General features: G+C 47.8%; 2 protein-coding genes across 2 annotated transcripts in view; one reads left to right on the forward strand and one right to left on the reverse strand.

The window, feature by feature from the left end:
- The window catches only part of LOC132466542 (teneurin-2-like), a 22218-nt gene extending 1740 nt beyond the window's left edge, over positions 1 to 20478 (forward strand). The window contains 14 exon segments of the mRNA XM_060063793.1: positions 940 to 1094; positions 2068 to 2169; positions 2880 to 3053; positions 3442 to 4091; positions 5091 to 5266; positions 7478 to 7713; positions 8417 to 8713; positions 9187 to 9744; positions 10885 to 11154; positions 11727 to 12137; positions 12974 to 13084; positions 13989 to 14256; positions 14593 to 14723; positions 16055 to 20478. Of these exon segments, the coding sequence (XP_059919776.1) occupies positions 940 to 1094; positions 2068 to 2169; positions 2880 to 3053; positions 3442 to 4091; positions 5091 to 5266; positions 7478 to 7713; positions 8417 to 8713; positions 9187 to 9744; positions 10885 to 11154; positions 11727 to 12137; positions 12974 to 13084; positions 13989 to 14256; positions 14593 to 14723; positions 16055 to 16792 (4277 nt within the window). The 3' untranslated portion in view covers positions 16793 to 20478.
- LOC132466417 (cysteine-rich and transmembrane domain-containing protein 1-like) lies at positions 19787 to 27128 on the reverse strand. The gene is made up of 3 exons (XM_060063663.1): positions 26956 to 27128; positions 22759 to 23112; positions 19787 to 20950 (listed from the first exon to the last, which is right to left on the reverse strand). The coding sequence occupies exons 2-3, from the start codon at positions 23087 to 23089 to the stop codon at positions 20847 to 20849; spliced, it is 435 nt and encodes a 144-aa protein (XP_059919646.1). The 5' UTR covers positions 23090 to 23112; positions 26956 to 27128; the 3' UTR covers positions 19787 to 20846.
- Positions 27129 to 27254: the final 126 nt, after the last annotated feature.

The raw sequence follows: 27254 nt of genomic DNA on the forward strand, positions 1-27254 counted from the left end.
CTCTCTCTCTCTCTCTCTCATGTGTCCTCTGCGATATCCTCCATCTGTTGTTGCACATCGCTGTGTGTGTGTGTGTGTGTGTGTGTGTGTGTGTGTGTGTGTGTGTGTGTGTGTGTGTGTGTGTGTATGTGTGTGTGTGTGTGTGTGTGTGTGTGTGTGTGTGTGTGTGTGTGTGTGTGTGTGTGTGTGAGACTGAGTTATTTTCAGGGCCACAATTGCCGACAACAAACACACCTGTCTGAGTGGCTGCTGTAGGCTGACGCTGCAACCAGCAGTAAAATATGGCAATGGAAAATAAACAGTCGGTAAAAAAAAAACGAACGCATGCAAAGGGAGACGAGAGAGAGAGAGAGAGGGAGAGAGAGGAGTGGTGAGCAATAAATAAATGCATATAAAAACTAGACGCGGGAATAGAAAGGAAAGCGGGGGACGGGTGCGATGAAAGGGGGCCATGGAGGACGAGTCGTAAATCGACCACTACTTGCTTGAGTATGTCAGCGGTTTTTTTTTGTGAGGAAAAAATATATAAAATCAAGTTGCGACTTGCTGTCTTTGGATTTTCCCGGGGAGAAGCCGGCGAGACTGCATATGTCTGCATCCCAATGACATCCTCCCAACCAACAGTATATATATATATATATATATATATATATATATATATACATGCAGACATAGATATATATATAAACACAATGTGCTCAGAGTCTCATTTTAGACTCTATTTTAGACTTAGTTATTTCAATGAAGCATGTCTAAGTCATGTCACCCAAATCTTATATAATTGAGACATTATCTTAACTGGCTGATTTAAGCTGCCTTAACTTCCTAGCCATTCCTCAACGTAGCTGAAATGGACTTCAATCGCTTTGTAGCATCAAGTGCAATGACAAAATCTGAATCCTAACCCCCCTGGGTCTCCCCCTCCTTCTCCCATGGCAGGCATCGCGGTGGATAAGAACGGCCTGATGTACTTTGTGGACGCCACCATGATCCGCAAGGTGGACCAGAATGGCATCATCTCCACCCTGCTGGGGGCCAACGACCTCACCTCCGTCAGACCGCTCAGCTGTGACTCCAGCATGGACGTCAGCCAGGTAGCGACGCAGGAGAGGGAGGGGGGGAGGCAGGGGGGGGGGGGGGGGGAGGCAGGGGGGGGGGGGGGGGAAGACGGAAGGTCAGGAGGGAGGTTGTGAGGAGGGAGGGTGCTGGGGGGATGGGAGGGAAAGGGGGGATGAAGGAAGGGAGGGATAGACATTCACTGTGGAAGGGAGGGTGTAAGGAGGGAGGGAGGGAAGAGGAAAGGGAGGAAAAGGGGGGAGGAATGAAGGAGGGGGAGAGAGGGGGAAGAGAGGGAGGGGGTGAGGAGGGAGAGTGCTGGGAGGATGGGAGGGAAAGGGGGGATGAAGGAAGGGAGGGAGGCATAGAGGGTGGAAGGGAGGGAAGAGGAAAGGGAGGAAAAGGGGGGAGGAATGAAGGAAGGGAGAGAGAGAGAGAGAGAGAGGGGGGGAAGAGAGGGAGGGAGGGGGGCAAGGGGAAGGGATGGAGGAGAGATTAGAGGGTGTGGGGGTGATAGATGGCTATCCTCTGGAGGATCCCAGCCATGGACCCCGGCCAGACCGGAGGCTGCGGGAGTGATTGATCCAAGCGATGGATTAAAGGAGCTGAAACCGTGGACGAGTGAGTCCCCGAGAGAGAGAGAGAGAGAGAGAGAGAGAGAGAGAGAGAGAGAGATAGAGAGAGATAGAGAGAGACAGATAGAGAGAGGGACAGTCACTGTAGGTTAGAAAATGAAGTGGGGACCTGTCCAAACCTTGGCGCGGTTCCCTCCTTTAGTTCAGTCTCGGTTTCTCACCTGGTGTCGGGTGGTTGTGCATACGTGTGTGTGTGTGTGTGTGTGTGTGTGTGTGTGTGTGTGTGTGTGTGTGTGTGTGTGTGTGTGTGTGTGTGTGTGTGTGTGTGTGTGTGTGTGTGTGTGTGTGTGCGTGTGTGTGTGCGCGTGTCTGTGTGTGTGTGTGTGTGTGTGTGTGCGCGTCCGTGCCTGTGTGCGTGTGTGTGTGTGTCCTCCAGGTGCGTCTAGAGTGGCCCACGGACCTCGCGGTGAATCCGATGGACAACTCGTTGTACGTGCTGGAGAACAACGTCATCCTGCGCATAACGGAGAACCACCAGGTCTGTACTGTCTCCTGAGCGCAGAAGATTAAACATTACTGGGAGGGTTTCTGCACTCTTAGTCCCAATTAATTTGTTTTTTTTTTCCGGCAATTTAAAAAGAGCGAACTGGGATTTTCACAGTACACGGTTTTAATGGAGCACCCATTATCTTAGGCTTTCTGCTGGGCTGACACCCTGGATGCTTAATTAGTTCCTGGAAGAAGAAGAAGAAAAAAATATCATACTTTTTTGAGACAAACTAAAGCCAAAATATAAGAAAGTATCTTCCGGACAAGTGATTTCTTCGGTAGCCGCCGGATAGTTTTCTTTCCTTATGTGAAACAAGTTTCCTTTTCCTTACCGACCAGTGTCCACAGGAGGATACTATAGAAGTGTTGAGGGGTTTGACCTCCTGCAAAAAAAAGTTAGGCTTCAAACGCAGCCAAAAGCAGATGTCCAGCCCCTACCTGCTCCTTAATGGCCCATCAAAAAAGAAATGATATCATAAGCCTAAAATAAAAAGCCATAAATACAGCCCTCTAAAGGACTAACCAGTAGTAATAGCTTAATAGCCTTTCTGGGGGGGTAGGGTTTGGGGGGGGGTGGGGGGGGGGGGGGTGAATCCTGGCTTGTGAATCCCCTCTTGAGACCAGGAGTGTGATCACAGGCTCCACAAACATCAACCTGACTCGACTTGTTTTGCTCTGCTGTTCTCCGCGCCCCCCCAGGTCAGCATCATCGCGGGACGTCCCATGCACTGCCAGGTCCCGGGCATCGACTACAGCCTCAGCAAGCTGGCCATCCACACGGCGCTGGAAAGTGCCACGGCCATCGCCCTGTCCCACACGGGCATCCTCTACATCGCCGAGACGGACGAGAAGAAGATCAACCGCGTCCGACAGGTGAGACCCTTAGAACCCTGTCGTCTCTCGCTGTCGCTCGCTGTTCTGAATCGAACCCCGGCCAATCGGACGCTCAGACGCTCAGACAGTCAGACAGCGAGCCTTGGCGGCTACTAGCCAAGTCTGCTGCTCTGCACAGGTTTTGTTGTGGCGTGGGAGGCATTTCAAAACGGATCCTATACATGCTTCTGATTATGTTGTTTGGACCCGACGTGCCTGAAGATGTTTTTTTACCCAATTATGCAACTACCGTACCGGCGTCCTGTGCCAAAGAGCCGCACGATGAAACGGTTTTAAAAACCAGCGGCGTCTCTATAACAACACCGGCTTCACCTCTCTCTCTCTCTCTCTCTCTCCCCCCCCCCCCTCCCCCGCCCTCCCCCGCCAGGTGAGCACCAGCGGGGAGATCTCCCTGTTGGCCGGCGCCACCTCCGACTGCGACTGCAAGAACGACGTCAACTGCAACTGTTTCTACGGCGACGAGGGCTACGCCCCCGACGCGGGCCTCAACTCGCCCGCCTCGCTGGCCGTGTCGCCGGACGGCACGCTGTTCATCGCCGACCTCAACAACATCCGCATCCGGGCGGTGCGCGCCAACCGGCCCGGCCCGGCCCTGTCCGGCACGGGGCTGGGCGGCCTGTCGGGCGGCGGCATGCAGTACGAGGTGGCGTCGCCGCGGGAACAGGAGCTGTACATCTTCAACCAGGAGGGGCTGCACGTGCAGACGGTGAGCCTGGTGACCGGGGAGCCCCTCTACAACTTCACGTACGGCGCCGACGGCGAGCTGGCCACGCTGGCCGACAACTGCAACAACACGCTGAGGGTGCGGCGCGACGGCCTGGGCCAGGGCGGAGGGGCGGGCCTGCTGAGGCTGGTGCTGCTGCCCGAGAACCAGGTGGTGACGCTGGGCCTGGACCCCACGGGGGGCCTGAGGAGCGTCTCGGCCCTGGGGCAGGAGGTGGCGCTGCTGGGGTACAGCGGCAGCACGGGCCTGCTGGCCACCAAGGCGGACGAGACCGGCTGGACCACCTTCTACCAGTGAGTGTTGGCCTGTGTGTGTGTGTGTGTGTGTGTGTGTGTGTGTGTGTGTGTGTGTGTGTGTGTGTGTGTGTGTGTGTGTGTGTGTGTGTGTGTGTGTGTGTGGATGTGAGTGCATGTGTGTTTGCCTGGGTGTGCGTTTGTGTGCGTGTGTTTGCCTCTGTGTGCGTGTGTGAGTGTGTGTGTGTGTGTGTGCGCGTGTGTGTGTGTGTGTGTGTGCGCTTCAGCGATAGTGATAGAGGAGTGTCCTGTCGTCGGGTCTCGTCTACGAGGTGTACATCTAACAGCTTAGCCTCTCTGGCCCTTTCCTAGTAATCTGATACACAAAATGTATGAGCTTCGCATATTTTTACTCCGCTTGTAGCATTGCGCTTCTGCGCCGGTATTCCCAGTGCGCTGCTGCCCCCCGGTGTTCGGTTTCAGAAGTGCACCCATTCTCGCCAGTTCCGTTCCTCCTGCATTGCCAACTAGTGAATAATGGAAGTTGTTTGCTTTAGTGTGAGTGATTATGAGTGAGTGTGTGTTTTGTGTGTACGTGTGTGGGTATGGGGAGGTCCCTTCACCTTTTACTAACTGTTTTTGGGACCTCAGTGGTGGAACGAGCTCCCTGCTGTTCTCAGGACCCCAGAGTCGCTCACTATCTTCCGAAAAAGACTCAAGACTCACCTTTTCAGAGTCCCCCTCGACTCTGCATAGCCAGCCTCCCACTTCTGGCCACCATTGTACATTGTATTGTGTTGTGTTGTATTGTATTATAGAACTTAACTGTGTAGCAACTGCAGTAATAATAATAATAATACTACATTTAATTTAGAGGCTGTAACACGGGGAATTGGTTAGCCTTGCAATTGTTGTACTTGCACTTGGTTCTATGAACATCCTTACTGTACCGACAGCGATATATTGTTGCACTTCTTGTACTTTCGCTTTGGATAAAAGCGTCTGCTAAATGCCCTAAATGTAAATGTAAATGTTTATTTTATTCCTCTCTCTCCGCAGGTACGATAGCGAGGGTCGCCTCACCAACGTGACGTACCCCACGGGCATGGTCACCAGCCTCCACCGCGAGATCGAGCGCTCCATCAACATCGACGTGGAGAGCTCGAGCCGGGACGACGATGTCACCATCGTCACCAACCTGTCCTCGGTGGAGGCGTCCTACACCGTAGTACAAGGTGAGGCGCGGCCCGGCTGGTGGCCAACCGCAGACGTTAGCCGAGTACCCTTTAGGGCTGCTGCCGAGATGTACGCACACAGGGACACACGTGGGCACGCACACGCACAAAGATAAAAACACGCAGGCGCACGTGCGCACACGCAGGAACACACACACACACACACACACACACACACACATGCAGAGAATGTATCTGGATAAGGCCCTGTAAACCTGTTAATACCACCATAATAATACCATCTTCACTTATCACTGATGGCAAATGTTGATGTTATGTTCAAAGATTAAGGAGAGTTGTTGTTTTTATACTGAGGAATCTCTCTCTCTCTCTCTCTCTCTCTCTCTCTCTCTCTCTCTCTCTCTCTCTCTCTCTCTCTCTCTCTCTCTCTCTCTCTCTCGCTCCTTCTATCTCTCTCCCTCTCTTTTTCTCTCTCTCTCTCTCTCTCTCTCCCTCTCCCTCTCTTCTGACATGGAGCAGAATTTGTCCAATATAATTGTTATTCCCAGTGAGGCACCTTTGCCTTTTAAATATCATTCCGACTAAGTTCATTAACTGATGTAAGTGAATGTGCCATATTTCCCTGGTGCACTCCTGCACCCTCTCCTTGCAGACTGCTACACACACACACTCACACACACACACACACACCCCAAGAAACACACAGTCACACTCAGAGATGCACACACACACACAGTCACACACCATCACACACACTCAAAACCCCCTAAACACACACCCACCTACACACACACACGCACACACGCACACAAACACACACACACACGTACACACACACACACACACACACACACACACACACACACACACACGTACACACACACACACACACACACACACACACATAGCCTATGACTGAGCTTCCATGATCCCTGAGCTTATTCAGTGTGTTTAGAGAGTAAGGAAAGGGAAGAATAATTGGCTACTGGTAACCCCCTCAGACAGTGTGTGCTTGGCGACAGCAGCAGCAGTGGTCTGGTGACTGAATAATAATAAAGTGTAGATGCACTCGGCAGCACCAGAGCAGGAGCTGCTGAAAGCCCACTAAGTTACTCAGAGTGCCGTGAGTCATTTAAGGTTCCCTGCTGCATTGTGTGTGTGTGTTTCGGTTCAAAGCACGCGCGCATCACGCACTCAAACACTCTCGCACGCACACACACACACACACACACACACTCATACTCTGCTGACTGGGTCGCTTAACAATCTTCCCTATCTCTCTCTCTCTCGCTCTTTCTTGCTCACTCTGTCTCTCCCTTTTCTCTCTCTTTCTCTGTGTGTCTTGCCTCCCAACTCTTTCTCGGTGTCTCTCGCTCTCCCTCTCTCTCCCTCTGAGTGTCTCTCTCTCTCCCTCTCTTTCCTATTCTAATTCTCTCTCATCACTCTACCATGCGGTGAATCCTTGTTGCCCCGGAGCTTCTATCAGCCTTCTCTATCGCCCCTTTTCTTCTCTCTATATCTTTTGTGTGATCTCTCTCTCTCTCTTTATCTCTCTCTCTCTCTGGGTTGGAGATGGTTCCGATAGGGAGAACAGAAGATTTATCCAACAGCTGTGTTGTGTTCAATAAAAAGAGAATGCCTCTCTTGTCTGTTTGAGGGGATGTTAAATAGCCGCCCTTAGCTTTATCACAAATTGGCCTTATGGATTACCGTCTTTTACTGCAAGGGCTTCAAAGGCAGACACTATCTGATCCCTTTACCTTTTGTTAACAAAATAAAAGCCTCCATCTTCCGTACGTGTCAGACATTTTTCCAAGGCTGAAGTAAAAGCACTTATATGGTCGACAATCAAGACTCCTGTATGCGCACGTAAGACAAAAGACGTTTACTATTCAGAAAAGGGTCTGTTTATACCTTTGAGGAAATGATGAAGAACTAAATGAACGCGCTGTTGTTTTGTGTTCTCACTTAAGCACGATGCATCTGTTTGCCGTCAGCTTTTGTAACACTCGGAATGTATTGATGTTAACGTCGGAGTATCTTATTTTTTAGCCCTCCCGTTCAGCCCTGAGACCACATCAGACGGGCTTTATATTCCCTTTTATCAAATGCATTACCATTGATTCTGTTGAAATAAAGCTAAAGCAAAGCAACAGGGTGCGTCCTGCTGCCATCGGATATAACACTCACTGTCACCGCCGAGTCCGTCGTAAGCCTCGTCTCAACCTGGCTCACCGCTGCCCCCTACAGACCAGGTGAGGAACAGCTACCAGCTCTGTAACAACGGCACCCTGAGGGTCATGTACGCCAACGGGATGGGCATCAGCTTCCACACAGAGCCCCATATCCTGGCCGGCTCCGTCAGCCCCACCATCGGTCGGAGGAACATCACCCTGCCCACCGACAACGGCCTCAACTCCATCGAATGGCGGCTCCGCAAGGAGCAGACCAAGGGCCGGATCACCGTGTTCGGCAGGAAGCTGAGGGTGAGCCACTGCCCGCTGCGTTCAGCCTCTTCCACGCCTTTTATTATATCCGCGGACACCTGTAACACGGCGTACATATCTGTGGATAAATCATTGACCCTCGACCGATCACCGGTCGAGGGTTTGTTTGCCATTCTTTGCAAGCTAGCTGTGAGTCAGGTCTAGTCAGTTGTATTTGCATAGCTCTGAATCATTGACCGTCTCAAAAGGCTTTACAGGTCTTCTATCTATGCCATTCCCACAGGTCAAGGAAAAACTCCCTCCCAGAAAGAAGGGAGGATTCCTCACTCAGGGATATTTAGCAATGCACTGGGTTCTGTAGCATGACGAGCTAACCTTCTTTGTCAAACTAAACAGTTAGAAATAGAACATGAGGAGCATCAACGGTGTTGCGGTGCTAGCCAGATATTAAGTGGTCAGGTGACCACTTAAGGCATCCTTAATCAAGAGGCCTGACCTGGGATGCTCCTTAGTAGGATGTATCTGAATCTGCTGGAGGTCACTTTGGATAAATGCAAATGTGAACGTGTGAACGCTAAATTAATTTATAAATTTAATTCCCCCCTTCTCGATTGCCTACCCCCCCCCTCCTTCTTGATTGACTCCACCCCCCCCCCCCCCCCCCCCTATTGATTGACTCCTCCCTACACTTCTTGACTAACTCCTCCCCCCCCTCCGCTTCTTGATCGCCCCCCCTCCCCAGGCACACGGGCGCAACCTGCTCTCCATCGACTACGACCGCAACACGCGCACGGAGAAGATCTACGACGACCACCGCAAGTTCACCCTGCGCATCATGTACGACGCCCAGGGCCGGCCGGCCATGTGGCTGCCCAGCAGCAGCCTGGCGGTGGTCAACGTGTCCTACTCCAGCACGGGCCAGCTGGTGGGCCTGCAGAGGGGCAGCATGAGCGAGCGCACCGAGTTCGACCCGCAGGGCCGCGTCGTGTCCCGCGCCTTCGTGGACGGCAAGGTGTGGAGCTACAGCTACCTGGACAAAGTGAGTAGCCTGAGGCGATGGCCTTTTAGGTGAGGGGGGGGGGGGGGTGATCATGGGTGTCGGAAAGCCGGGTTCAGCGGTGGCCAAGGGGGGGATGAGAGTGTGGTCGTTTGCGGGTAGTAAACGGAGGTGAAATGATTTTTTATGATAATGGGATAAGATTCCAGTAAATCAGGTGAGGGATAAAGTGACTCTTGGTACCATTTCACAGGAGGTAAATCAGCCATTTCCATATAAAATACTAACGGGGGCCAGGTGGTAGTAACGATATTAACCTAATCTGCATTTTTATTTCTCCTTTCCCTCCCCGTTCACCTCTCTTCTCTTCACCTCTCCTCTGTTCCTTCCTTCTTCACCTCTCTTCTCTTTACCTCTCTTCCCTCCCTCCCTCCCCCCCTCCCCTCCCTCCCTCCATCCCCCCCTCCCTCCCTCCCTCCCTCCCTCCCTCCCTCCCTCCCTCCCTCCCTCTCCAGTCCATGGTGCTGCTCCTGCAGAGCCAGCGGCAGTACGTCTTCGAGTTCGACAAGTCGGGCCGCGTGACGGCCGTGACCATGCCCAGCGTGGCGCGCCACACCATGTTCACGCACGTGTCGGTGGGCTACATCCGCAACACCTACACGCCGCCGGAGAGCAACGCCTCCATCATCCACGACTTCAGCGAGGACGGACGCCCGCAGGCCACCCACTTCCTGGGCACGGGCCGCCGCGTCCTCTACAAGTACGGCAAGCTGGCCAAGCTGTCGGAGATCGTGTACGACAGCACGGCGGTCACCTTCGGCTACGACGAGACGGCCGGCGTGCTGAAGATGGTCAACCTGCAGAGCGGCGGCTTCTCGTGCACCATCCGCTACCGCAAGATGGGCCCGCTCATCGACAAGCAGATCTACCGCTTCAGCGAGGAGGGCATGGTGAACGCCCGCTTCGACTACACCTACCACGACAACAGCTTCCGCATCGCCAGCATGAAGCCCGTCATCAGCGAGACGCCGCTGCCCGTCGACCTCTACCGCTACGACGAGATCTCCGGCAAGGTGCGAGAGTGGAGATTGTCGCTTTTTTTTTATGTATCTTCCTAAAGTAATTGATCTATGTATGCCTTCCTTAAAGGTAGGGCGGTCAATTCGGAGACGCCAGCCAGACTAAACAAGATTATGAAAGTATAAAACCGAATAAACCCCGCCCCTCTCTTCAGGCCTCCCGCCAAAGCCGCTCCCCCAAAACACGTGACCAGTTTGATAGCTTTAGAAAAATGTGTGCCTAGCCTCTTGGAAGACTCTAGTCATGCGCAATGTGTGCACAGGCAGAGTGTGCGCAGGCAGAAGGGTAGGTAGGTAGACAGACAGGTAAACCATCCAATCAATTAATTGGGGCCGAATGAAAGTATTGGCCAGACTTATTCCAGACATGGGACAGCTGCAGATACTGGAATTCTTTTGTTTTCTTGTCAGAGCATTTGAATTATCGAATGATGTCAGGATGTAAAGAGAATTTCAACAAATATGACAAAAAACATATGCCTACTCTACACATTTAACATTCCTTAATAGGGGAATTAGTTTTCAGCCAGGCTCATAAGACATTAAATCAGGCAGACAACACCACGGCAAAAATCCATTCATCCAGACAGGAGATCCAACAAAAGCAACAAAAATCAAACCATTAGTAAAGCAAATGATTGTGCTGTTGACAGTTAAAGGTGCAATGATGTAAGTGTCGTGGCTGGTTAGGCTGTCTGACTCCCAGCCCAAAGGTTTCTGGGTTCAATCTCAGATGTACCCGTGTGGATCATTTAGCACCTGCCGCTTATTGGTCTCTGAATGCGCTGCGGGTCGTTTTGAATAAACGCTTCCGCTATAGATTCCGAAATGCGAAAGACATCCCGGGTTTAACGGTGTCCATAATTACGGCGTGCATAATCACGCCATAGACGCGCCCGACCACGGAATGTTAGCAACGGTTCATCTGCTGTCATGACGACAGCATCAATTCAAATGTATTTTGAGCGTTTTCGTCAAAGGCGGCCGATCCATGGAACCACGATGCGATCCCCCCCCTCCAAAAAATAAATAACAGAAAGTAAAGTTTTGGGTTGAACTCCCGTCACCTTCCCTCCATCACCCTCCTCCGCTCATTGCTGCTTCTGCGTCTCCCCCCTCTGTTTCGTGACCCAGGTGGAGCACTTTGGGAAGTTCGGGGTGATTTACTACGACATTAACCAGATCATCACCACGGCCGTCATGACGCTCAGCAAGCACTTCGACACGCACGGGCGCATCAAGGAGGTGCAGTACGAGATCTTCCGCTCGCTCATGTACTGGATGACGGTGCAGTACGACAGCATGGGCCGCGTGGTGAAGCGGGAGCTGAAGATAGGACCCTACGCCAACACCACCCAGTACCGCTACGAGTACGACGGGGACGGCCAGCTCAGCGGCGTCAAGGTGGGTGCACCCAGTGTGTGTGGGGGGGGGGGTGGGGGGGGGGGTGGGGGTAGGCGGGTGGGTAGGGGAGGGGGGGGGGGGTGTCTGGTTTTTATCGTATGCATTGTCTTCAGTCGATCTGTAGCTGCATCTTTGAGCGAGACCCCTGCATGCTCCTGAGTTTTAGTATCAGAAAATTGCAGTGCAAATCAAATAAGCTGCCGTTAAAATGACGAATAAATGAAACCAAACATCCTGGTACATGATTGTTAACCAGGACAACAAACTGCAATAAAATATTTTTCCCAAGAGATGGTGCTGTTCCTCTTATTGTGATTGCACCGCTTGGCTCCACAATGAAAGAGCATCATTGTTTTACAAGAAAATACCTCCCTCAGATAAAGCAACAGCCTGTGGGATCGGATTCGAGCGTCACAATGTTTCTGTTGAGGCCGCTTGGTTAAAATTTTCCTCAGTTTGCATCCATAACCATCCTCAAGAGACGTCAAGGTGTGTCAGCGGCTGAGTCGTGTATCTCACATCCAACCCCTTCCCCCCCTCCCCCCCCCCCCCCCCTCCCTCCCTCCCTCCAGGTGAACGACTGGTCCACCTGGCGCTACAGCTACGACCTCAACGGCAACCTCCACCTGCTCAACCCGGGCAACAGCGCCCGCATCATGCCGCTGCGCTACGACCTGCGCGACCGCATCACGCGGCTGGGCGACGTCCAGTACCGCCTGGACGAGGACGGCTTCCTGAGCCAGCGCGGCTCCGACGTCTTCGACTACAACTCCAAGGGCCAGCTGCTCCGGGCCTACAACCGCGGGCCGGGCGGCTGGAGCGTGCAGTACCACTACGACGGGCTGGGGCGCCGCGTCTCCACCCGCAACAGCCTGGGCCAGCACCTGCAGTTCTTCTACGCCGACCTCAACCACCCGGCCAGGGTCACGCACATCTTCAACCACTCCAGCTCCGAGATCTCCTGCCTCTACTACGACCTGCAGGTAGCGAGCTGGTGGCTGATGACGGGCGGTTGGGGGGGCGGTTGGTGTAGGGGCGAGGGTCATGATGTTTTAGTGCAGGGGTCTCAAAGTCAACTTACCTGGGGGCCGCTGGAGGTAGAGTCCTGGTCAGGCTGGGCCACATCAAGTATTCCACAGAAGAAAGGAGCACAACTGACCCAATCTAAGTTAATGATCGGGCTATAATTAGATCACGCTGGCTATGTAATCGCTGACAACACGGGACATTTCACAGCGGTTGGTGGAAACCAGGACATTTTAGCGTCCTTTGGCTTTTGTCGGGACTCAGGACACGCAACTCAAAATTGGGACTGTCCCGGCAAACCGGGACATCTGGTCACCCTATCACAAGGCCGCACTAACACTAAACTTTGATGTCAAGCAGGGAGCCACAAAATATCATCCAGCGGGCCTCAATTGGCCCCCGGGCCGCGAGTTTGAGACCCCTGGTTTAGTGGCTAGGGGTACGTTTGCCTTGGAAAAGGTGATGTTCTGTTTTTTGGTTTGATGCGACGGTACACACTCTAACCAGTAGGCACTCTTGAGCTCTAAGAGATGCTTAATCCCCAGCCTGCTCCTTCATGTGTCCGAAATGTCTCTTTACGCTTTTGTGTAAGGGTGTTAAGTAAAAGCCTCTGCTAAATGACTAAATACATCGTAAATATTATTCGTGACACTCTGTATGTTGATGAAATGCATTTTCTGGATGGGAGACTAGATTAGTACGTGAAAGATGGGTAATGTGTGTGTTTTGGTTGGACGGTTAGAAGCCATGCCAAGGGCTGACCGGAGTGTATTGGTGTCTGTCGTTCCATCAGGGTCACCTGTTTGCCATGGAGGTGAGCAGTGGGGAGGAGTACTACATCGCCTCAGACAACACCGGGACGCCCTTGGCAGTCTTCAGCAGCAACGGCCAGATGATCAAACAGGTAAGGGCAGACGTCACACCTGATATTATTCAACCTTTATTTATTCAGGGAAAGGCCATTGAGACAGATGTGAACACACTGTGTCAGTCAAACAACCAGAACAACACTGCAATACATAAAGTCAATAATATGACAGTTGATAATATTCCAATATCTAATATATAGATGAATAAAACCTGGATTCCCAGGTTGAAATTCAGGAATGCATAAATATGTCCGATACGTTATTCCAGTGTCAATTAGTTTCAAAAAGGTTCACAGTTCAAACAGTTTAAAATAAATAACGCGGTCCTGGACATTAATCCGCATCCGGGCTTAGGGCACTGAATCCGGATGCACAGGGCGGACGACCTGTTAAAGGGGACCTATTATGCTTTTTCGACTTTTATGACCTATAAACGTTGTTATAATGATTGATAATCATGTTTAACCATACTAAAGTGTCAAATAATGACGTACATGCATTTCGACGTATTCCCTGGTGACAGTCTGGGGTGGCTGTGCAGAGCGCTAAACACTCGGGACAACGTTTGCGATTCACTTGTTCACATTTCTGGGAAAACATCTACGTAGAGGCACTCCTGCCGCGCCCCCATATGCCTGGTCAAATCTGCCCGCGCGCGCGCTTCATGAAGGTAACCAATCACATCGGAGTTAGGTTGGCAGGAGGGGGCGGAGAAGGACGAAACCGAGCGTTGACAGAGAAGGCTGAAAGCGCCCAGATGAGAAGAAGAGTTTCCCGAAAATCGACATTGTTTTTTGTGTGTGGTTAAACATGACTATCAATCATTATAACAACGTTTATAGGTCATAAAAGTCGAAAAAGCATAATAGGTCCCCTTTAAGGCTCGCCCCTCCCTGAGGAACCGCCCTCACCTCCGTGTCGCCCCCTGCCGGTCCACAGGTGCAGTACACGGCCTACGGCGAGGTCTACCTGGACTCCAACCCGGAGTTCCAGCTGGTGGTGGGCTTCCACGGGGGCCTCTACGACTCGCTCACCAAGCTGGTCCACTTCACCCAGCGGGACTACGACGTGCTGGCGGGCCGCTGGACCTCCCCGGACTACGCCACCTGGCCCAAGATCGGCAAAGACCCCGCCCCGTTCAACCTGTACATGTTCAAGAACAACAACCCCCTCAGCGACATGCTGGACATCAAGAACTACGTCACAGGTAAGAGGAGATGGGACCGAGTGTGTGGATTCTGGTGCTTTTAGATAGTATTTACATTCTTTTTATTTTTATTTTTTACAAAATGTAATGGGAGTTACGCTAAGTTTCAGAAATGCTGCCTTAGCAGGCTTTTCTCCTTTTTGGAATTATGCTTTTAGTGTCCGGTCAATCTAAAGTAACATGTAACAGGATAATAAAAGAGTTAAATGACAGCAATCCTGTTGAGCAATCATGACCGACTGTTGACTGTTGACTGTTGACCAACTGTTGACTTCTCGTTTTCTGTGTGATTGTTTCCCCCCTGCTTATCTCCCACGTCTATCTGTGCTGCTCTAGATGTGAAGAGCTGGCTGGTGATGTTTGGCTTCCAGCTCAGTAACATAATCCCCGGCTTCCCTCGACACTCCTTCTACTTTGTGGAGCCACCCTACGAACTGCAGGCCACGCAGCACTGTGAGAATGGACAGGTACGTGCCTGGCATCGCCATGACACACTAACACACTGAGGACGTGTTGGCAGCCTGACTCCTGTTCTCAAAGGGGTTTAATGGTGCAAGGTGTTAGGTCATATACTAAGTTACGACCCTCATGAAATAATCGTCAGTACAACTAACTATCTCTAACTACTATCTAATTTTTCCGGTTCCAAATTTGCGTGTGCTTTTGATGCCCGAATGAATGAATGAAGTATTATCAGGAATTAATGAACAACGCCTTAGAAGTGAAGTCCATTAATTCCTGATAATGGACACCTCGAAGGGCATTATCCCGCTTATACCATGGTCACTTGCCAAAGAAAAGAAATTAAGACCATTAATTTATATTTTCATGCGTTTTACAATCCAAATATAACGTTTCTCACAAGCCATTATATAGTTTCCCTGGTAACGCCTGAGGGTTTGACTAATACCTGGAACCATCATTACCCTCCCGTAAGGTTCTTATGCAACGGAAACGTTGTTCATGAGCCAGAGAGCTAACGTTGTGCATTGTACATATTTACATCTTAAATAAATATTATACGGTCTATATCATAAAGTGTACACATTTATAATTTGAAATAAGTCCCAGCCTTTATACCACAGATACTATAGGGTCTATAGCTTATAACCGCGTTTTCGGATTACAGTTTAATGCATTTTTTACAATTTACCACCTCTCGTTTTGAAGGCTGAATAGACAATTTGTCTGGAACTACTTAGCAGGTGTCCATGTATCAGGGATTAATGGACACCCTGCAGCCAATCAGAATCGAGTATTCCCCCAGACCATGGTATAATACATGTTATTGTATCCCATATCTGTCTTTTAACAGATAGACTTTTAGACCTGGCTAAATATTTACTCACAGGGAAATAGTGAGTAATCTATTACGTCCGCGGGCAGGAAGTAAGAGATTACACACTATCCGCGGGCGGGATAGTTGTTTCTAGCGTGACATCATTGTCTTGTCAGGTGCAGGTCATAGAGTTTCCCTCGTGCCTATAGTAGATGAGGTGGTCAGTAGAGCATTGACATTGCTGCGTATTTCCGGTATTAGTTCTGAGGTTTCACTCCGGATGTGAACCATCTGTAATCAACAGGCTTATATAGTGTACAAACTGGCCCTTTATTAATCCGGAAGGTTCCCTCAGGGAATTGCACTTCAAGCAGCAGCAAACACCATGTAGCAAGTAGAATAAGAGTAAAAAACAAGCATAAGTAGTACAAAAAATATATATAGAGGGAAACAACATACAAAAAGCATAGAATACAAGCCAAGTGTCTCTGAACGCTTACCCCCTCGTCTCCCTCCCAGCTCATCACCGGCGTGCAGCAGGCGGCCGAGCGCCACAACCAGGCCTTCATGGCGCTGGAGGGCCGGCTGCTCAACAAGGATCGGCGGGGCCGACGGGACAAGCCGGGCCACTGGTTCGGCACCAGCACGCCCATCATCGGCCGCGGCGTGATGCTGGCGCTGAAGGAGGGCCGCGTGGTGGCGGGCGTGTCGTCGGTGGCCAGCGACGACAGCCGCAAGGTCGCCCTGGTGCTCAACGGCGCCCTCTACCTGGAGGGCACGCACTACACGCAGGACGGCCGCGACTGCCACTACTTCGTCAAGGTGGGCGCGGCCGACGGCGACCTGCTGGCGCTGGGGCTCACCAACGGACGCAAGTCGCTGGAGAGCGGCATCAACGTGACGGTGAGCAGCCGCTCGAGGCGAGGCGCCACCGTGGAGTTCGCCGCGCCGTCGCTGGCGCTGAGCGTGCGCTACGGGCTGGCGCTGGACGTCGTAGACGAGGAGAAGGTAAGACTGTTGGAGCAGGCCCGGCAGAGGGCCATGTCGGGGGCCTGGAGCCGGGAGCAGCAGAGGGTGCGGGACGGGAAGGAGGGAAGCCGTCTGTGGACGGAGGGGGAGAGACAGCAGCTGCTGACATCGGGCAGGGTGCAGGGCTACGACGGGTACTATATACTGCCCGTGGAGCAGTACCCGGAGCTGGCCGACAGCAGCAACAACATCCAGTTCCTCCGACAGAACGAGATGGGGAGGAGGTAACAGCCTCCCGGGGACTTGTCCGATTGGACGGAGCCACGCCTCCCGTCCCGTCTCGCCGACATTCACGTTCTTTTCGGTTCTTTCCACCCAGCCTTCTCATTCTTGCGCCACTCGAAATCCCGCGGAGAATAAAAAACCAACTCACGGAACGCTGCAGGGACTTTTGAAAAGAAGAACTTATCAGAGAAAATAAAAAGTTATTGTTGATTTTACTGCCACGGGCAAAAAACATGTAATGTTTATTCCAGCGTTTCTTTTCCTTTTTGTTTTGAGAAACTTTGAGCAACTCAAAAAGCACTGATGAACTTGGAAAGGAAAGAACAAACCTGTTGCTTAACGAATAAGGAAAAATTCCCCTTTTTAAAAAAGATATCGATATTTTTACCCATATTTTTTGGATCGACACTGAGAGTGGCCATGACAGCTGCTGGTGGGTTAGCGTTGCACTGGGTTCTGCGGTGAGAGCTTGTCTCTATTCAAAAAAAATACAAAAACCTCTCTAGGCAAAGGGACCAAATAAGGGAGGCCAAGCCATTCCCCAGAGTACGACCAATCAAAGTAATGGATCCAAGGACGACGTCACACAAGTTGCGCCGAAACCAACAGCAAAAACACCATGTGAAACGGCTGTTCGACCACAACGACAACGACAACAACAACAACAACAACACAACAACAACACCACCACCACAACAAGTCATCTCCCCGACTCAGGCCCCACGATGTCCACGGACCTATGCTCCTGCTGAGGTGGAGTGTATATCTCTGAGCAAAACACCAACTACTGGCTTGAACAAACAGGAAAACTAGTTACTGAGAAATAAATAATAAAATACCCTTCAAAAAAAATTAAATAATAATAATAATAATAACAAAAAGGTTATATTTGTGGACAGTGGTAATCACATTAGCATTGTTTTTGTTTCAGAATGGTGCGAGGAGGAGAGGTATACTACTACTACATGTGTTTTCAGACTACACTAAAGTTCAGGATGTTGCGTATACTGTAGCTGCCGTAGTTTTGTACGTTTCAGTCGCGATAGAATTGTGAGACTTTCACCGAGGCACTTCTGTACAGAGCGTTCAAAAAACACCCTTCACAGAGTCCAGAGAACATACAAGCTAGTGTCGATATCTACTTACTTTGTTCATTTTTTTTTTATTATTATTTAATATTCTTAGTACTATATGACAATCATAAGGGAGTCACCAGTTGAACATTAGCGAATTTGTTTATTTTATTTTGTATAATACGTAACAAATGTTAATTTTGCTTTTTGTATTATTTCAGATTCAATAATAGTCTCGCTAAAAAAAGAATAATTTATGTAATAAAGTGTTTTAAAACGGTTTATACTTTAAATAAAGTCTTTAAAACTGTGAAATCTGTTTTTTTTTTAAATATATTTCAATGTACAGTGTATAGATCTACCTTTATGCAGCACAGTAGAATATTGTTCAGAATATCAAGTTTTATATTTCTAAGAGGAAGTGGCTTGTAATGTGCGGATCTTTAGCTGGTCTTACTACTCTAGAGTTTTGTGACACTCAAATATTCCATATCTACATTATCAGTCCCCCATTGGTTTTTGAATGTTTGGTTTCATTTTTGGTTTAGTTTGGAAGCAGAAATATTACTGTCCTAGACCCCAACAGCAGTAGCAGTAATGGATCCCTCTCACTGTGAAGAGACTCGTGCTGGATGTCATAATGTACCAAATCAGTATTATTATCTAAGGATGATTCTTATACACTCACTGAAACGAGACTCTTCTGAGAACCTTATCAATAAAAAGTACTTGTTTCCTCAACCATGTCAAGTTTTGGTTTTCCTCACATCTCCTGTGTCTTTAACAGACTCTTGACCCGTAGAGTCACACTGTTATGCCCTTGTTTTGTATTAAAATACAGGCCAACTGTCACCTGCAAACGTAATCTGATTGGGACCTTCTCCAAAAGCTTAGATGTTATGGAAATACTGGAGAAATGTCCTCCTGCTTTAAAGGGCTTTATTGTGTACTAATACAGTAAGTTACTCTTATAAATGTATACATGCATCAGGCATTACAATGTGGAAGTTGTGATGCTTTTAATTACATAACCAGGAACAATGACACAAACAATAGGCTACATATGTTAATATGAATAAAATCCTCTACCAACTAACTGCTGTTAAAAATCCTCTGATGGCAAACAGGTTTGTATTTTCTTTCCGGTTATTTTGACTTCATATTAAGTTGTTTTCTTACACTTTTTAAGTAAAAAAACAAGCATCAAAACAAGCATCAAAGAACAATCAATTAAAGCATGCCATTCATGAACCAACCCTAATCTTTAATTACCTATCTTTTGTTGGAGGGTTTAAAGGGGCATATATATGGGGTGGTTAATAAAACCATTGAATAATTATAACAGACCAACATGTTGAGTGCCAAAACACCATATCCAGTAAGAGCAAAGTTTTACCAGCACCCATGTGTTTGCAGATAAGTCACATGCACATATTTGGACTCTAAAGATAGTACTACCCGGCATGCTTACCGACATCTGTAACTCAATACTCTTCCTTTATTTTAAGCGTCCTCTTCTCACACTCATCATGGGGGGGGGGGTAAGACTAAATACATATGTGTTAATTTCAGAAAGTAAACAGTTAGAAATGCATCAAATGAATTGACATTTATCAATATGAAACCAGTATAACATTATGAAATTACAACATTGCAGGATCATATGCTTTCTTTTGACGTGCTGATGGAAGCCATTTTGTAAAGCCCTGCATGATCTGGCAAGCTCTGGCTATGGGCTCACTTCCATAACCTTTGAGAAAGATGACCAGGCATGGCTCCTGCCCTCTTCTCTAACCCCTCAATCTCACTCACACGCATATGACATACGACACCATACCAAATATTACAAGCCAGTGACTTATTTTGGGATACATCACTTTTTAATGCATGATTATTTTTCTTCCAAGCAAAAGACAAAGTAAAATACTATTATTCACCATTTATTATTTATAGATTTTTTGGGGGGCATTTTTCTTTATTCACTTTTTTTTTATGGAATGTTCATGTTGGAAGTAATATTTTCAAATCACCTTATCAGGCTCAGCAGGAAAGCAAGTGCACTATGTTATGCAATCAGAGATAAATCATCATCTTTTTTTTTAAGAAAAAAAGGTGTTTCTTTTATTCATCACACGATTCACCTGAAGAAATACATCGGCAACCGGACTGTCTGTGCAAATAAGAGGGAGGAATACATTGCAAGCATCGGCTTCTGAAGAGGGCCCAGTGGCTTGTTAGCATCCAGCAGTCGTGCTAGCTGCGTTAGCCATGAGGGACCAGGCATATGAGGTATTCGGGGCATGGGGGGGGGGGTCGATAAGGCTGTGAGGGGGGAGGGGGCAGGAGAGGGAAGGAGCGGGTTTCTTACAGTTATAACATCATAAAGTGCAAAGGAGAGCTCCACACGTAACAAGCCTGAGATATATATAGGTGTGTGTGGAACTGTGTGTGTGTGTGTGTGTGTCTTTGTGCATATGTGTGTGTGTGTGTGGGTGTGTGTCATTCATTTACCAGGGATCTGATGTGTTCGAGTCGTGATGGGTGCGTGTGGCAACATGTAGGAGTTTGATCACAGAACGGAGCCTGAGATTGGACAGACTAGAGTATACTCTTGGGCTTGGTTCTCAAAAAGGTGCTTCCCCTCATGGTCAAGATGGCGCGGATGAACACACACACACACACACACACACTCACACGCGCACACACACACACACACACCCGGGGATCAGCCACTGCTCCATGGAGCTGAGATGAGCTGATATCCATGGGAGATTGTGGTTTGGAGTGGGTGTTTCTTTTCCTTATGGACGAGCAAAGGTTTCTTCACGGGGGGATACTTCTGGGAGGTGGAGTGACGTTCAAGGTGTGTTTGAGAGAGAGAGAGAGCGAGAGAGCGAGAGAAGGTTTGATTGGTTTCCAGGCACAGAGAGATGGAGGCGAAGGTGGTGTTGATGAGGTGGGGGTGGGGGGGGGGGGGGGAGGGGTTATGTCAGCATGTCCCACAGGCAGCAGCAACACAGAGCCGTCCAGCAGGCCGTCAGACATGTGTCTCCACTGTCATCTCTCCTCCGCTCCTCCACCACGTATACTGGAGGGAGAGAGGGAGAGAGGGAGAGAGAGGAAGGCACAGAGGAGGAGAGGGCAGAGATAAATAAAGAAAATTGAAGAAAGGAGCAAGAGAAGGAGAGAAAGAAAGGGGGACAGTGAGTTTCAGAGAGAGAGGAAAATAATGGTCTATTGTTCCAATACAGTCGTGGCTATTCTCCCCTCTCATTATGTTCAGCAGGGAGAATTCTATTGTCTCACGACGTGACCAAGCGGATTCCATAATATCCCAGAGATGTAGATGATCCATAGGATAAACAACCCTCCGGAGTAATGCTTCTCGTATTTGTTATTGTGTGATGGATGACGCATCAAAGCAACGGGCCGCCGTTTCAAAGTGTATGATGGATGTGTGTAGTGAAGTGAGTAGCACCGTTGTTGTGTATTCAAGGAACGCTAGTGTATGATATGCTGATATACTACATCTTTCTCACTGAATTGGATTACAACCGTAGCTCTTGTGTATCAGCAAACTCTAATATCCACTATAATTCACTTACTGCATACATTGCAAAATATACATAACAAAGAGGTGAAATGACAGTTAATGTAATTAAACTGTTTTGTAATATAATGGTAGCAGGTATTTCGGCATATCTGTATTGACTCCGGATATTGCGTTGCGTCATTTCTGAAAACAATATTGTCCATCACGTGTATGGTAGCACCTCTATTCCTATCTTCTAACCAGTAATAGGATAGCCTAGCTATTTAAATTATTAAGTTGACAGGATCATCCGTTTTGTATCGTCTCTCTCTCCTACGTAATGACAAGTGAGGCCACAGTGGCCGTTTTTTTCCTGAGCAAACGCGTTGCACCTCTTTGTGTGGTTGTGATTAATAATGTATACGTAACAGTGATCCAGCTTTGAGCCGCCATCTTGTTTGAGTCATGCAGGAGAGGAGGGCGGATCACCCAGGTGACCAGCTGTTTTCCGACCACAAAGTAAAGGCTAACTCACCGCTCACTCACCACTGCGCACTGATAATATTAATTCTAGCACAATGAAAGGCTGTCAATCATTAGCCATTTGCTGCATTTCCACTTACTTTGATCAGCCCTGAAAGTGCTGATGACCAGGCATGGAGGCAGTTAAGCCTCGTCACCGAGGCACAGTGAAGACATGCTGAATTTGCCCTTTGGACCAGACAATTTGACTTGCACTTTGCATATTCACCATTGGCCACTCTCTTTAGCAACACAACACAACCTTTCAGTTGTATACCCGACCCGTGTTTTGTTAGTCTGCAGAAGCCAATCCTTTTATTTTGATTATTGTGAATTGGATTAAGCTATCGAACCATGACTCGGCAGGTCTCTGATACTGTCTGATACCGCAATCGCTAAGAGCTAGCAAAGGTCGATCAGCAAAGTCACAACTTTTCTCGGTTTTGGGACCTCAGTGGTGGAACGAGCACCCTGCCGTTCTCAGGACCGCAGAGTCGCTCACTATCTTCCGAAAAAGACTCAAGACTCACCTGTTCAGAGTCCCCCTCGACTCTGCATAGCCACCCTCCCCCTTCTGGCCACCATTGTACATTATATTGTATTGTGTTGCATTCTATTATAGTACTTAACTGTGTAGCAACTGCAGTAGCTGCTATCATTGCTGTAACACGGGGAATTGGTTAGCCTAGCGATTGTTGTACTTGCACTTGGTTCTATGAACATCCCTACTGTACCGACAGCGATATATATTGTTGCACTTCTTATGACAAATGTACTCATTGCAAGTCGCTTTGGATAAAAGCGTCCGCCAAATGCCCTAAATGCAAATGCAAATGTCTCACCTGTGTTTTTGGGGCCTTCTCCGTACATGGGGCCTTGGGCCGGCCCGGGCCCTCCCTGCCAACCAAACTGTGGTTGTGGTGGGTATCCCTGGTAGGGAGGCTGCCCAGGCCCCGGGTAGGGGCCCCCGGGGCCCATGGCTCCAGGAGGGTAGTTGGGGTAGGCGGGGTTAGGCTGCTCCATGTTGACAGGGTAACCCTGCTCCACGTTGACTGGGTAACCCTGCTGAGGGTAGCCTGCTGCCGGGTAACCTTGTTGCGGGTGTCCTTGGGGTGGGTAGCCCGGGGCCGTCGGACCCTGGCCCGGGTACGGAGGTGGCTGCTCAAAGTTCATCTGTGGGTCGGACGGTCACCTGACTGGGAGGAGGAAGTGGGTCAATGCAAAACACAACAGATTTAGATGGTAGTCATGTGTTGTGAAGATGCGCTGCTGATAAACGTGTCAAGTATCAAGTATCAAGTTTATTATAGCCATTTCAACAATATAGAAAATACAGTTGATAGGAATGTGTTTTGGTGTCTAAGCTCATATAAAGGCAATACTGGTTATATATTCAATAGCCTAAATGGATGTCCATCTTCTAGACTTGATTCAAATGGATACAATATATCTACCATCTACTCAATTTGTTCAGTGATCAGAGTTGATAATGCTATGGCACCGTCTGTTTGTATTTGTGTAGCATCGGTGGAGTTCAACAAGGATCCAGTCTCTAGAGTAACATTACTCTGCGTGCTCCTGAAGGGGCCACAAAAGTGATGCAATTGTTGCCCAGGACAGCACATCATATCAAACCGGTTTGTGGGCCCATATTGATCCAATTACCCTACTTGAGACCACGGCATATTAATTTCACCAAGCTAACATGCTGAATTATGTTGCCGTAACATTGTTCACAATGAACAATATTTCAAATTATTGGTAACCTTTCCCCCTAGGTAAACCAAACACTGTTATTTGAATGGTCCTAATGAGACCATGGAAAGATATCAGCCACCAGATACCCGCAGCTCTATCGTAAAGGACATTGTGATACACAGTAAAGATACGCTGTATGTGTCTTAATGGAAAAAGCTGCGCCTAGCTGTCAAACATTTATTAACTATAATATATATCTGTACTTGCATGCAATGTGGTTGTTATGACGTATGACTTGTACTGTTCAAGGGGTATTTTAAAGGAATTGCCCGCTTTAAATACAAACCAGGCCTCAAGGATTTTATATTATAATATGCTAAGATATGAACTAGCTATATATTAACTTAAAATACTTACTAATGCAAAAAACTAACAAAAATACAATTTATTACCCACAGTGTTAAGATTTCTTACTTTATATTTCATTCATAATAATATTCCAACATTCTATATCCTGAACAGCAACATGACAGCAGAATTTTGCCCCACTCCAATTGTCTCTGCATAAACTGTAAGAATAAAGGGTCTTCCGAATTTATAACAAGGAGGCCAATGTATTCGAGTAATAAACATACAACAAGTATAACAAACACGTAACAAACAATACAATAATCTGAGGCCTCACAATAATCCGAGGCGTCAAATGAGAGTTCGCCCTGCGTCTCTCTAAGAGCTCCGCAAGCAAAACTCAAGAGGACTTCTTATACGGTGGCAGAAAATGTTGAGATGAGCTCTGCTCCCCTAAACTTTATCTCCTGTACCATGCACTGTCTAGCCAGCCTACCTGTTCCTAGCGTTAACCTTTGTGCCTGGGGTAAACCGGTCAAACGCGAGCAGGGATCCCCTAATGCATTAATCTACTTGATGAGAACACAGGAAACTCTGTCCTTTAGGTCGACATTATTTGATTTGATCATTGACAATTGCAATGTGAAGTCGATCTGAAATCTGTCCTTCACGCAATATCTCTTCAAGAAATGTACACGACAGATCATAAAGGGGTAGAGGTAGTTGTGCATCAGATGGATCCCTTGACCCTTGACCTCCCCAAAGGGTGTCAGGGAAAACTCACAATTACCAAATGGCAGTTAGAGAAACAGAATGTGAAAATAAAATTATTCCATTACAAAGCTATCCTTGTGATTAACTCAATTGGCCGATTAGTATCTGGCCTTCTGCATCTCAGAGTTAGGAAGTACATTTCCCAACCAAGCAGCTATCTGGGGAGTTGTTTGTATTGAGGTCCAGTCCATGCATGTAAAACATATTGCCTAGCCTTTAGTCAACATCCCCAGGTTAATTTACAGCGGCGATGGAAATTAGGGCAGGTAGAGTAATGAAGTGATTCATATGTGGAGTCCTGTATGCATAAATATAAACAGGCCCCATTTACAGAGTGAATGGGCTTCTTTCTGAAGCAAAACACACACAGGGTACACTCACTCACTCTCTACTATTTTAGACTCCATATTGGCTTCAGGGGCTACTCCTCAAAATGGTAGATAGATTAGAATTAGAGAATAGATTAGAGAATTAGTAAGTAAGTGATACCTATCGGCCAAACCTGTATAATTTTTAATAACATAAATGTAAGAATAAAAGCATAGATGGCTTATAATAAGGAACAGTTTGAAGGCTCTTATTGGATCGGGCCATTTTGCTATGTCTGTTAAGGGCAACTTCCTATCAAGAATGAGGGGCAGATCTGATATACATCCAGAGAGCAAGCGTAATTGAGAAAATGGAACAAAGAAAGGCAGAGTGTGTGTGTGTGTGTGTGTGTGTGTGTGTGTGTGTGTGTGTGTGTGTGTGTGTGTGTGTGTGCGCTTGCGTGCGTGTGTCTTTATCTTGATCGTAGGCCTAAAGGCTACTGCTAATGTCTTTCGTTAGACATTACCTAGGCCTAATCTCTTGTCCTAACTCAATGAAATGAAAACCAAACATTGCAGCACCTGAGAGTCATTCAGCCTAGCCGGCCCTGGCAGATGTCAAGCCCTCTGTGGCTATGGTTACTATAGGGATCCCTGGACGATTGGGTATTAATGGCTGTATTTTCACAGACAAATAAACCCATCCTTATGCAACATTTGAGGAAGTCGCAACGTCATGGCATCATGGTAACATCAAGTTGCATGTTCTGGCACTTGGTACTTAGGAACTTATCTTAGCCATCTTTGTTGTATACTGGGAATGGGTTACTCTAGCAATTGTAATTGCTTGGTAATTGTTCTATGAACATCCTTACTGTACCCACAGAGATGTATTGTTGTTTCTCTATCCTCCGACAAATGAACTTCTTGTAAGTGGCTTTGGTTTTGGGATAAAATCGTCTGCTAAATGCCTTACATGTAAATGAGTAGCCATGATGACTTAACTCTTGTTCACCTTCCTGTTTATGAGTCTAACTGGTCTAGTCTCGCCTTGTTTAACTTCTTCATCTGACCGTAGTGTGGTGGTCATGTATCTGCAACTCTGAATTCTTACCAGGACCTATAAATATACTTGGAAAGCTATAGCATGATGTTTACGAAAGTTCAGATTCACCAAAAAACGACCTAGACTTGACTGTACGTCTGTAGGCCTACATCAAAACATTTTCCGCCACAATACATAGGTTTATAGGGGGTTTGAATCTTTACTTATAGACAATCTGACAACACTTCAGTGGGCCTATAGCCAAATAATTTCGATTTAGTACAAATCATGAATAAATAATAGTATGTTAATCAAAATAGCAGACTGGCACAGTAATAAGGCAGGAACTAAAAAAACTATCGATAAAATACCACAATCCTTAGAAAAGGCTATTTTAATTTCCCATTTATCCCAATACATATTCTGTCTCTCATTGGAATATTAAGGAGAGCCCTGTAAGATCTAGGTTTTAATATTAGACATCATAAAATGAATAAATTAAAAACAAAAATTATGAGAAAAACACATTGCATGAAGATAAGATCTGAGAGTTCCAAGAAAACGCAGTTTAAATCGTGACATGTAGGCCTATCTGAAGAGAACACGAATTATTACAACCAAATACAGGACAATAATTTATTTTTATTTTTTCTATTCGGATAACCTTAATAACATAATTGTCCAATATGGGTCTGGATAACGGTCTAAAGATGTTCATTAACCCAACATAATATTCTGCCATTCTAACTGATTTCCAGTCGCACCTGCAGGCCACAGCCCACTAGCGATCGAGTTGCAATTTCCCTTGCCCCGAAGTTCATCACAAATACGGACTAAAAAAAACAGGGAACAATGAAGGCACTTACCTTAATGGAGAAATGTAGTGATCTCGTATCAACCGAATGATCCTTTGTTGCAATCTTTCTGTGTGTCGGTGGCGTTTACTTCTGTTTTACTGCATTTAGCGACCCTGCCGTCTCCAAAAACCAGTACGTATCAGTAATGTGGTACGTGACGTCATTTGAATGGGAGCGCAGCAACGGCGAGTTTTTATGGCTAGGGGGAGGTGCAAATGGTTGGGAGAGGAACATGAATTGTAGCGTTATCTACTACCGGAACGAATTATAGTTCCGGTCTCATACTTCCTCGAGCTGTGTACACCCGT

This window comes from Gadus macrocephalus, chromosome 10 (assembly GCF_031168955.1).
Source record: "Gadus macrocephalus chromosome 10, ASM3116895v1".
NCBI classification, from domain to species: Eukaryota; Metazoa; Chordata; class Actinopteri; order Gadiformes; family Gadidae; genus Gadus; species Gadus macrocephalus.